The 13269-nt window shown below is 41.9% G+C and overlaps 1 protein-coding gene across 1 annotated transcript in view; it reads left to right on the forward strand.

The window, feature by feature from the left end:
- The first annotated feature begins 6089 nt into the window (after positions 1–6089).
- LOC145421671 (uncharacterized) overlaps positions 6090–13269 on the forward strand; it is a 12361-nt gene continuing 5181 nt past the window's right edge. Inside the window, exons 1-2 of the mRNA XM_080292209.1 lie at positions 6090–6588; positions 9304–9751. Coding sequence (XP_080148335.1) covers positions 9342–9751 — 410 coding nt within the window. The 5' untranslated portion in view covers positions 6090–6588; positions 9304–9341. The remainder of the gene's footprint in view (positions 6589–9303; positions 9752–13269) is intronic.

Raw genomic sequence — 13269 nt, forward strand, 5'->3', positions numbered from 1 at the left:
GCCGAGGTGCTCTGACCTTTGAGGTCAGCCTGCCTGAACTAATGCTAAAGAAAAGAGGAGGAAAACAAAAACACCTTGATAAAGCAAAGGAAGGAACGTTTAGTAAATTAAGGGAGTGCGGTCATCAGTTCATGAAGCTCAGGCATGCTTGGGTTATGCAGCAGGACAATGATCTGAAACAAGTCCACCTCTGAATGGCTCAAGAAGCAACACAATGACTGTTTTGGAGTGACTCAGTCAAACAGTGGACTCAAATCCTACTGAGATGCTTTGACCTGACCTTAAACAGGCCGTGATCGAACACACCAGTGTGGCTGAATTCAAACAATTCTCCAAAGAAGAGTGGGCCAAACACAATCACAGTCGCTTGATTGCAGTTCTTGCTTCCAATGGGGCAATAAAAAGCCCCATTATAGTTTACACAGGAATCTTTTTAATAGTTCAATTTGTGTTTATCATAACTGCACACTTTCCTTTATATTTATGTTCTAAAACATTCAAATTGAATTAATTATGGGTTTGAGTCACTTTTATAGAAAAATAAGTTAACCGAACTCATTGCCCCCAACTGTATCTGCCTTAAGGCCTCTGCTGCAGTAAATATTACTAGTCTAGGTTTGCTTGGTTCCCTGTAAAAATGTGAATGTGGGTGCCAGTGTTAAAGCACTCAGTAGAGGCACGAAAGCACAAATAAAAAGTAGTTTAAGTTTAAGCAGTGATTAGTGTGAAATTACAGTAAAATTAGATATAGTGCTTAGAAACAAATACCCACTCACCACACCCACTGCATGAGTTGATTCCTGGAAAAAGCTGGAGGAGAAGTGGCTAATTTCCAGTAGGAATGATTTTTACTGATAGAAATACAAGTATAAATCTAAATCTGGGGTCATGCTGACCCTACTCGGTCACTCGACGATTAAAGAGACGCCTGTTAAACCTCTCAGACTGACTGTTGTACATAATACCAGTAAAGACTTGTCCTCATACTCTGAAACAAGCTCTTCCAACAAAAGGCGAGACTGTTAATACATTTAAGCTTTTGGCACCTTAGGATACCAAAAAAAAAAAAAAAAAATCACACCCTGCAAGAATCTCCAAAACGTGAAGCAGCAAGCATACATACCAAACCTGATGTTTACCCCGAGGGCGGCCTCTCATGCCAGACCAGATTTGATTTTCCAACCATTTATTACCAGCTGTCTCGTGCACAAAACGGCACGCATGTCTCCCTGCACATACACCTGATGTTTCCCGTTTCAGTGGAGGCAGTTTGTCTGCTTGGCGTCTCCATTTCACGCATCCACTTGGCCACGTGCCCAGAGGATAAGACGGCAATTATTTCCTCACAGAGATGATTCTGTTAGATTACATAAATCCATGTCTAATTCTCTCAATATGGCGTCAGGACACTAGAAAATACTGAGCGTGCTCCATGTCAGAGTCCTTAGAGACATGTCTGACAACAACTACAAAGATACTGCAGTCTGTGAGCTCGTTCTTTGGCCACTGGTGGCTAGACATTATCGCTATCACTTGAGGAGACTTTGGGTAATGAAAGAATAGCAGAGTCTTGATTAAGACAAACACATGGAGTGGCGTCCAAGGAGGAAAATTAAGAGGTTTAGAGGGAGAAATGCAGCTTTAACTCTGAGTGTGTAGCATGCGTGGACTTGAAGTCTTCATTTACCCTTCAGTGTTGGTGGCAGCAGATGGTTTCTGCAGTGCTCTCAGTCCCACCGCTAACACTTCTCCTCCTCAGCGCAGGGAATACTGGGATTGCTTAAAATGAACATGGCTGACCTTTTAATTAACTACGTGGACCATCATGCTCTGTTTTAATTAAAGGGAGAGTATTCTCTGTCCTCGGCTCTAGTTTAATAATTATACAGGAGCGTATACAGTAAAAGGGCTTATAAAAATACAACCTCAGATGATCAACACATGATTGCAGTATTTCAGTATTCATTTAACAAAAATTAAGCCAGAAGCACCGTGTGAAAATCTTCAGCTCCAATAGGAATTAATAGGGTAAGTAGCGGTCACCTGCTGCTACACATATGCACTCAGTTAACTGATCATTAGGAAATGTGAGCACCTCTATAGAAGAAGTAGTTTGTCTGGAGCACGGGGGTGTTGATAGGTCAGTGCCAACGAGGAAAGCATCAGTAATGGTCTCAGAGAAAAAAAGTATGGCTGCCCTTCAATCTGGGATGGGTTATAAGGTCATTTCCAAACAATCTAGAGTCCATCAGTTTACAATGATGAAGATTATTCAGAAGACGATGCCAATACAACTGCTGATTTTCTCGGGAGTGGACGTCCCAGCAAATTCACCCCAAAGTCAGACAGGACAAAGCTCAGAGAAACTGCAAAAAACCCAAGAACGGCGTCTCACACTCCACAGACATCAGTTAGCATGTTAGATGTAAAAGTTCATGACGGCACGATTAAAAAAGCCTGAACATGTTTGGCTTTTTTTAGAAGGGTTTCCAGGGGAAAACGTCTTCTGTCCAAAAAGCACATTGCAGCACGACTTAAGTTTGCAAGGTACATCTGAACAAGCCACAAGACTTGGTGGTGGTGGAACGGGGATGATTTGGGCTAATTTTGGAGCCACAGGACATGGGTACCTTGTAGTCACTGAGTCAATGCCTAATTATTCTAGAGCAAACTGTCCAACAGCTAAAGCATGCAGCAGGACAAAGATCCCAAACACAGCAGCAAATCTACAAGAGAATGTGCAATGAAACCTCAATCCACTGAAGGAATGTTGTAAAGAAACATCTTCTACAATGATACAAGGGGCTAAAAGTTGCACAAAAGACAAAAGAAAAGGTGATTCTACAAGCTACTGAATCAAGGTGTGGACTTAGTTTTTCACATGCTGCTTCTGCAGTTTTGCACTATTATTGTTAAATAAATACTGACACAGTGCTACTTGTTATGTATTGTTGTTCATCTCAGGTTGTATTTGCCTAATTTTAAGAGCTTCTGAGGACCAGATTTTTTAAATATATATACGTTTATATCCTGATATGTAAAAACTCTGAATGAACAGAGGCTGAGATGAGTTTTTAAAAGAACGGTTAAGAGACCAAACTGCAAAATTTGAAAGATAGCATCACGGTCAGTGAGACTGATGCTTAAACATTTGTATCTTTTCATTTAAGCACTATATATTCAGATCTTCTACCTCTGTGTCGCTACTGTTTTGAATGGATATAATTAAGTAATTTCACCATCAATCTATCCTCAGTATCTCATAATGATAAATTATTGTCTTAAAAAAAATGATAATCTTTCATTTACGAGACTATTCAGACTCTGCTGTGGTACTTCAGACTGCACCCTGTTTTCTTTAATTAAGATGTGGTCGAAAGTCTGAGCCACCTGAGGCAAATTTTATTGGACATAGTTTAGAAAGCCACACTGTGTACATAAAGATCCCACGTTCCTGAAGGCACCGCCGGCACAAAAACTAAATCACGAAGTCTAAGAAATTCACTTATGGTGAGGCATCAATCAGGTCAGGGGCAAAAAAAGGTACTTCTAAAAGCATTCAGTGTCCTCAAGGGCACCGTGGCCTCGATAACTGAGATGGAGGAAGTTTTGAAGCACCTGGACCCTACAGAGAGAAGGCTTCAATCAGAGGAGGTGACCAAGAAAGCCCTTCTAACAGAGTTTGAGAAGTCTGCTGCACAGAGGAAAGTACCTGCTGGACAAAGACTCCATCGTCTCCATCAACTTTTATGGTGGAGAAGATCAGAATCAGAATCAGAATCAGAATACTTTATTGATCCCTGGGGGAAATTATTTTTTGTTACAGTGCTCCATTTTAAACCAACATTAAGACAAGACAGACAATACGCTAACTAAGAATAGTACAATATATACATATATATACATACATACATACATAAGTCACTTATAAATAAATATTTGGAAAAGAAACATGTGTAGTTGTAGCAGCAAACAGTGTGTTAAGTGGATGCGTTGTACAGGGAGATGGCCACAGGCAGGAATGATTTCCTGTGTCGTTCAGTGGTGCTTTTCGGTAATCTCAGTCTCTCACTGAACGAGCTCCTGTGACTGACCAACATGTCATGGAGTGGGTGGGAGGTGTTATCCAACATTGTCTTTATCTTGGACAGCATCCGCCTCTCCGACACCACCTTGAGGGAGTCCAGCTCCATCCCCACAACATTGCTGGCCTTACGGATCAGTTTATTAAGTCTGTTGGCATCTGCGACCCTCAGCCTGCTCCCCCAGCATGCAACAGCATAGAGGATCGCACTGGCCACAACAGACTCATAGAAAATCCTCAGCATTTTCTGGCAGATGTTGAAGGACCTCAGTCGCCTCAAAAAATAGAGACGACTCTGGCCCTTCCTGTAAAGTGCTGTGGTGTTTTTAGCCCAGTCCAGTTTATTGTCAATGTGTACTCCAAGGTATTTATAGTCCTCCACAATGTCAACACTGACCCCCTGGATTGAAACAGGGGTCAAGTGTTTCCTGGTCTTCCTGAAGTCCACGATCAGTTCCTTGGTCTTTGCCACGTTGAGCTGCAGATGATTCTGCTCACACCACGTGACAAAGGAGTCGACCACAGCCCGGTACTCTGTCTCATCGAGTCGAGTCGAGTTACAGAGAGTTACAAAGAGACGACAGCCGGCGTGGAGTCTGTCAAAAAGCAGCTCAAAGGGCGAAGAACAACAAATCTAATGAGTTAAAATGCTGATCAGCCTCCTGAACTAAGCACAATCAGTCAGTTCCAAACAATATCAATCAATGTCCTTAAACATTTGTTGTTTATATTGAATGCACCTTATCAGCATTTTTGAGCCATGATAACTGATGACTAATAGATGCAGCTACATTAAATTTTCATGGCTGAAAAACACATTAAAGCTCTTTTAAAAAGTGCACACAATTTAAAATTCACTCCAAATGTCAATCTAGACTAAAAAATGACATAGCTTAACATAAGTAAATCAGTCGTCTCCTATAAAACAAATCTATATCTCTATCTTTTCTCATGATTCAATTATTGAATTATGTTTCATATAATTCTGTACACACGTGAGTAACACTTTAGTAGCACGTGTGCCTGTTTATGTCTGTCTGTAAGAAATCATCTTACTTCTATCGCATGATTAACGATTCAAAATATTGATTCGTGTTTTATGTGCCTATTTTTTCCCTGTGAAGTTTCCTGATTCTAATTTTTTACTTTAAACAAAACAAAACTTGCCCAGGGACTACAGATGGAAATTAGCTAGCAGCTAAATCTAGTACAAGGCATTGTTTCCCTTTGTGTGATTAATATTAAGAAATAAACAAAAAACAAACAAACAAACTCTTTCTAACTGAATTATCGTCAGAAAGGTATCAACTAATATATAATATTACTAATTACAATAATTGTGTGATTATCTAGTATTTGTTCATAAGCTTTGTATGCAGCTAACCCAATTTGTGACTGAATTTTTGACATCACTTTTTGTTTCTGGTGGAGTTTTATTCTGACCCGTGTGCTTACAGGTAAAATAAGATAAGATAAGATGTACTTTATTTGTCCCAGAAGGCGGGAAATTACTTTTACAGTAGCCAAAACATAAAAAAAACAACTTAGCTCCATAAATAAACACAATATCACAGAAAGATGAAAAAAGAATAAAGTAGGAGTTCAGTTAAAAAAAAAAGAGATAAAGTAAAGCATTCAGTGAATCTAAATGTAAATATGACATCAGAGGGAACTTTAATCTAAAAAGACTTCAGGTATTGTGGTATGAGTTGGTAAAGATCTTTCTGTATCTGTATATTGCACTGATGATGATTATAATAGTGTCCCATAATCTGTAGCAGTGTCGTAACGAACAAGGGATTTATTTGTGTGGATTTTAATGTTTACAAAGGTGCCCAGAAAGTCTGGGGATGACGCTGCGTGTGCAGAAGCAGATGCACTTTGAGGACAGACGTGCACTGCTCGGACTGTGGTGGCTTGTATGGTCGTCTCCCAGAGGTACCTGCGCATGTGTCAGGTATGCGGCTTTAGTCCACCATCTAGCGGTTGATCGGTTACATGCGAATACCTGGGTGCTTGGGCTCACATCACCTGAGCGCAGTTTCAGATGAAGACCTGTTGCATTTCTCTCCCTCTCGCCAGACCTCCTGTGATCTCGGCACAGGTGAATCAGCTTCCTGCGCTGAAAAAGAAAAGAAAAAGAAAAGCCCTCAAACAGCACAACTCAAGACAGTCCAGCCTAAATTTAGTTTGAAGACGCCGCCATTAATTGTAAACCACATAAAGTGACTCATATGAGGCAGCCAGCTCGTGAAAGATGACTGGGATTACTCCCATGTCTCCTCGCTCCTGTCCCCGTGCCTGTTTACGTTCATCCGCGTTACGCTCCTCTGGCTCCCAGCCACCTCGCGGTATTTATAGCCATACAGAGGTAATCATCATCACTCAAGGAATCCTCGCGAAATCATCCTCAAACCACCAAACTTGGACTGAGTGAAAGGGCTGAATTTAGCATCCACCTGATCGGGGCTCGCCGACGATGAAGGCGCGCGCCTCACCTCAAGGTAAAGCTGTCAAATTCATCAATCAATCCGTGACTTAATTGATGTTTGCATTTCCCGCAGCACCGATCCTCCTTTATGCAGTGAATATTTTTAGCACGCTGTGCCTCTAAGTGTAGTTACTGTGACTGCTGCTTTGCTTTTCTCCTGTCTTGCTCGTGCGTCAAAAACACTTAACTTCACGAGGATAACGAAGGAGCAGGAGCATGAGTTTAATTAGCGATACCTGTTAACTGGCTGGTTAACGCACATCTAAAGCGACTGTCGACCTGCAGCTGATTAGAGGAGAGCGGTCGCCTTGTTCCGGCAGGCTTTGCACTGGTTGCACTAATTAAAGCGTAGGAGATCTCAGCCAGGAGCTGGAATCTTGAATTTATAATAGAAGAGCATCGTCTCCACACAAGTGTTTGAACTTGAGTGAATAATGCAGATAAGGTGTGAAGCTTGCTTTGGTATAATCATTGTGCAGGCTTCTGATCTACCTCCACCTTATCAGTGCTGCAATTTATGTTTGTTTTATGTGTTTTTGTCCAGATTTCACGGACCCACCCTGCCAGTTAGGTGTGCCTCTCCATACAAGTGCCGTGACATTTAATTTCCACACAGCCCTGCCTGCAAGCAAAAAACAACAAAAAAACAACCTTCCTGACTAATAATAAAAGCTATCAGATTTCTTTTGAACTTGAATGGCTGCGCTAAAATCAGAGACAGCCCACCCATGAGCGGCACAAAGCTGCGAGCGAGCCACCCGTGTAAATGTGCGCGCTGACCTTGTAGCCTCTCCCGGCTTTCAGGCGGGCGCTGCGCTCTGTTCGAGGGCAGAGCTCAACTCAGACTGTGTCCAGTTCACGTCTGAGGAGCCCTGCTGCTGATGAGTGAGTCACCGAGCCTTTGCTTCTGCTCCTCCACACTCAGTCATCTTCCTTTCAGCTCCGGCTCAGTGGAAACAGCCTTGTTTCGTCTGTCTCTGACTGGCTTCGCCACAAACTTGCTGTTTTCCAGCCTTGCCACCTCATCACCCCCATATTTCTCTGTCTCAGTCACACACACACGCACACGCTTAACTGGACAATAGCAGCAACAGAATGAGGGTTTAAGTAGTTCTTTATGGTGTGCTCAGCTACTAAAAAAGATGACCAAATCTCTCTTTATGTCATTACTTTTACTACACCCACTTTCTGTGCAGTCTTGTTCCGCCCACCAGTATGATTGCTGGTACTATTTCTGTATGGCTGCTGGTTCAAAGCTTCTGTTCATCCAATCATATGCACCGCTAGTATCAAAGCTCCCCATGACAGTGCAGTTGAATGGTGGCATCCATTCTGAGGTTAATTGACCCTGTTTGGTTGGAAATAACTGAGGTCAACAGGAAGTAAATCCTGAATCTTTTCTATCTTCATTTCAATTCGGTTTCATAAAATGTTAAATTCTGAAGTTTCTTTTCTTTCACTTGCAGTCAATAAAGTTAACCTACCAATCAAGCTGGGCAGGTGGAGAGTTCTTGGATTTCAAATGGCTCAGTGTTTTAACCCCCTAATGCCCAGTTTATCATACTTGAGTTTTTATCAGTTTTTGACAACTCTACATCATCAGTGCCCCCCCCCCCCAAAATAAAAAAAACCAAATAAATAAAAAATAATAAAATAAAAAATTAAGTGAAATAAAATAAATAAATTGCAAAAAAAAAACCAATTACAAAAAAACAGATGTAGCAAATATATGCAAATTAAATATTTAATGTTTGTCTGTTTTTTTTAATGTCAGAAGGTTCAATAAACAGTCTGTTTTCAACAAAAAAATATTCGAATTTTCTGGAAATTGTTTCATGGTTAAGTCTTAAAGATTTAATACCAGGCAAGAAAAAAAACTAAATCGCGTTGAAGCAGCTTATCCTGTTATAAGAGAGCTAAATGGCACTCAAAAAAATCCTGATTGAAATTTGCAGCATCTGCAGATGTTGCAGGGATGTTTGTGGTAAAAGTAACTCCACCACCATTGGGGTAGGAAAAAACATCTTGTTTTAGCAGAAGACTTTTTAAGCAGACCCGTGTCTGACTGGTGGTTTTATTTGTGCAGTTTTTATGTCTGAGTGACGACTGAAGACAAGGTTAATTCAGACAATGCCTTCAAATATCTGCCAGAGTAAGTGCCAGGATGCAGTTTGAGATGGTGCGTGTCGAGATTTGTTTTTAGAATGTTAGTTTTTTGGTTTATAAAGACAAATATGCTAGGCTTCATGCTAGCAGCAGTTTGAGGCTGTGCTCAGGTACAGAGATGCATTTTGCACAGCTGATGGAAACTGAAGATGTATTTGGTCATAAAAACAAACAAATGAACTGGATATTAAGATTTTTGGCCCGGTGGTGACAGTAAATGAAAAACACTGTGTGGTAACCAGAAATGTCCATTTAGAGTAATAGTCTGACTTCCTGGTTGTGTTGAAAAGTCTCAGTGATATCTTCAGTCACCCACTGAGCTCCATGAATACGATCTGAACTTTCATCCCTTTGATAGATGGTGAGATGGTTGAGTTTGGGTCAGAGTGACAGCCTGGGCAAAGGACATTATCATCCTCAGTGTCACATTGTTTGATGCTCATAATGAAAGACAAACAAGAAGGGGACAGGGAGGATGTGCTTGAGCAACGTTTATGAAATATTATTGCAGTGTTTTTCACCCATCATCCTCTGCCTCTCTCTCCTTTTTCTCCATTTGCAGCATTATGCTGAAACTGCCACAGACCGACCTCTGTGGAGATGTTCACCAGTTCAGAAAAGTCCCTCTCCCTCTCCCTTACACCCAGCTCTCCAACCATCGGCGGTCGGCGTGGACAGACACACGTCCAGTCCTCCCTGTCCCTCCCTGAGCCCGAAGCCTGGAGGCGGTCTAGCCCCACTGCCCGGCCTGGGCTGGCGCAGGGAGCTCGCTCTTGCTCCCTGCAGGTCCCTCACGCGGTCCCCGAGTGTCTGGGGCTGCCCCCTCGAGCGGCCAGCTTCGATGTGCCATGCGGACAGGAGGATGGCTCGTCCGATCAGGGCTCGGGGTCTCTGAGCCCTCACGGCATGCTGCGGCGGCGCGGGGGACTCGTGGAGCAGAAGGACATCATCATGGCCCACCAGGCTCATAAAATACAGAGCACGCCGCAAGCCCGCAGGAAGGAGTGGGAGTAAGTATAAAAGAGATTCAGAGTCAAAGGATTCCTTTTAAACTGTACGTGTAAAGATGATAAATCTCCATGGAGGAGGATGAAAGTGCCAACGTGAAAGAACCTAGATTCTGGATATGAAGTGTAACTTTTCAAACTGCACATCATTAGGTCCCTCAAGGTTTACAGGATAAGGATGAGGATACAGATTTGATTTCAATATTTCAGTAAACATGTCTTTTTAAAAATTTTAGAGCAGCATATACTTGTCAAGGCAAGACAAGCCCAGGCGTAATTAAGAGCCTTAAATCATGGCCTCATTTCATTCAAGGATCCAAAAAAGCCGTGCGTGAGAGGAAGCATGCATAATTGCATGGCTGTTGAACTGGAAGTGGAATGTAGCTGACACTGATGGTAGTAATTACACCTGGTGCTTTTCCTGTTGAGATGCATCAAAGTCTGTGTGACAGCGAGACATACTGTAGCTTCAACGAGCGAACACACGGGCTAAAGAAAAAGAAAATCCAATTTTCCTTGTGATTATCAAAGAGTGTTTTAGCTGTTCCATAGTTTAGCTTCATTTTCAGCATTTCTAGTTCAGAGCTACAACAGGCAGCATGAAAGACACCAACAGAGGATTTAGCAGTTTAGGAGATGGTGAAGGCAAACATGGAGCTTCATCAGGTGGTCATAAATACAAATACGACTGCAAATGCATGATATCGTCAAAATTGATGGTTTGTGTTGTTTTACAAGGCGATAGTCTTTATATTCAGCTAGCCCCTTTGCCGTGGAGTGACAAAAAATCTATTGGGCAAAGGGGAAAGTAGTAACCATCATGAAAATCCAGAAAATTTGACGTAAACAAGTGGTTGGTGGGGATGGTTGGACATTATGCAAGCCACACACCTTCAGATCTGCTCTTTTGTATATGTACAGTTTAAACAAAGAATACTGAGTCTTTGTATTTAGTCATAATAACTGATTAATCTGTAATAGTCAGACTTAAAGTTTGTATTCCTCCTGCTCACTAAAAGCTGCATAATTCAACCTCAAGGGAACATTTAGAGTTAACCCATGGTATTAACTGTTAACAGGAAGGTGTTTTGTTTGTTGGCGATTTCCGATGAAGGACTGAAATTCATTCCCTGATCATGTAAAAGATCCTCCGCCTGAGACCGGGAGGAGATACAAACCCAGCCTCAGGAGGTCACGAGCTAGTGTACTCCCAGTGCCGGCCCCAAGCCCAGATAAATGGGAGGGATGCATCATGAAGGGCATCTGGTATGAAATCTGTGCCAAATCAAATATGTGGATCCATCCGCTGTGGCGAACCCTCTGGGAAATAAAGGAGCGAAAGAACCAGCACCAGATTAAATGCAACGAAAATTGATATCAAAAACAGCAGGCCAAGCCTGGAATGCCATATGCACACTTACTTTGTAGTACATTTGCACAAAAACTGTAAACACTCCTGCCTGATGGTATTTTCAGCAAATCAGTTTTCTATTGATCTTCTGGCTGGATGCAAACCGTCTCTGTGGTGAGACTGGTGCAGATAAACCAGCAGGCAAAAAGCTGACCCCGTGACACACTTTAAGGACAGCTCATGTTTGTAAAATGAAGCAAAAATTCATAAAGAGACAGATAGATAGATAGACAAGCTTGGGAAAATACACAGGGAACATACAGAGAGAAAAATGAAAAACACAAATATGAACTTAAATGAGATTTTTTTTTGAATTAATGAGAGCTACACTTATTTGCAGACCTTTATTTGTTGAGTTATTTAGCTGTATTTTTAATTTCATTTTTATTTTCTGGCAGTTTTTGCTCTCCATGCTTTCACTAAAATGTGCTATGTGGATTATTGAGGCTTAATAACGACGAGAAAGAAAATTTTCAAGCCAAATCGTGAAAGACCTTGTAACCAGCAGCCTTCTTCTTCTTTGCCTTTGTTTGCACGTTGCTTCAGCAGTGAAATGATGTAATACCATCAGCAGGGCAGTGTAGTCACAGCAAATATTCCACAGGACATCTTGCAGGGTAAATACCAAAAACATAGAGTGGAAATTATTAACCATTAGAGTATAAAGTGCAATGCTTCTTATTGTTACCACTTATCCTTGTTTTGTTGCTCAGATACAAAGTGCTCCTTTCAAAAGGTGCTCCATTGCTGCACTACATACAGCGCGCAGACGCCTTTGTTGTGCATTGTTCCACCAATGAATCACTCGATCAGTTTCCACCTCTTTCCTCAGCTGATTTGATTTTTTTTCTCCTCCTGCCTGTGCAGCACGGCCGGCTGCGGTTTACTGTAATCAGATGCGGTACAGTGTTATTAATGGCAGGGCTCAGGGTACTTGCTTGTGAACTTCTGAACTCTGGAGCCACATCGCTCTGATTATCCGCTTCCAGCCACTTGAATGTGGAGTGCCACTCCATCAGCATGACCTCTAACCTTACAGTGAGTCCCCTCTCCCCTCCACCTCCTCCTCCTCCCTCCATCCTCTGATGTACCCTTACAACCCACTGCATGCCCACTTCACAGGTGTGCTGTCATGTTCTCTCTTTTGTTTCTTCTTCCATTTTCTCTCTCTCACATGTACAGACACAAAAACAAATTAATGCTTTTGATCACAGGCATTAACATTTTCTATCTATGTTACCTGCAACTTCAGGATATTTCCATCCATCCATGCTCTTTAACCCTTATCCATTCAAGCCTATTTATCATTCATGCTCACATCTGCTCAGTCAGACTCAGGGAAAACATACAAACACCACACAGAACCTACCTCCCCCCCAAGCGGGTTCAAACCCAGCATTAACCCCTGCACCAAGAAGCAGGACCTAATATTAGGGATGGACTGCTGCTGTATGTGTATTGTGCATATTTGTCCATTAGGGGATGCTAGGGAATCAAAGTAGAGAAGCAGCAGGGACGCAGCACATGATGCCTTCTAAGTTTATCAGTAGAGTTTGGACATTATGGAGCTTAACCTCGAAGTGCTGACAGCTTTTCTGAAGACAAAATTAACATTAATGACATACATTGAATGATTTGGCATTTCAGTGCAACTTCTGTCTTCTTGTGAAACTTTTATTTATTCATTTTTGTATAGATGACCAACACACCTCTTTTTTTTTTTTAGCTGTTTTAGGGGTTAATGTAAACATCTGTACCATTGTTCTGAACCCACAGGTGCGATTTAAATATGCTTCAGCATCACCAAATCTGCGGTGATACGAGAAGCAGTTATTGGTCGACTCAAACTGACACAACTCAGTACTAGAGGATGTCTGTTGCTAGGGAACAGAGAGAAAAATAAAATGCTATAACCACTCCAGTCAATGTTGGGTGAAAGCCTGTCTGCAATTATATAAAAGCTCTTCAGAGTTCTGGCACAAAGTACCTCCCATTAACATTTTCACTCTCGGTGCATGTCACCTGCAGGCTCACTTCATCTGTCTTCCCCTCTATGTGGTTCCTGTCACGTGTGCTTCAAGCATCTTGTAAAACGAGGCCCGTTTCTGTT

This window comes from Astatotilapia calliptera, chromosome 18 (genome assembly GCF_964374335.1).
Source record: "Astatotilapia calliptera chromosome 18, fAstCal68.1, whole genome shotgun sequence".
Taxonomy (NCBI): domain Eukaryota; kingdom Metazoa; phylum Chordata; class Actinopteri; order Cichliformes; family Cichlidae; genus Astatotilapia; species Astatotilapia calliptera.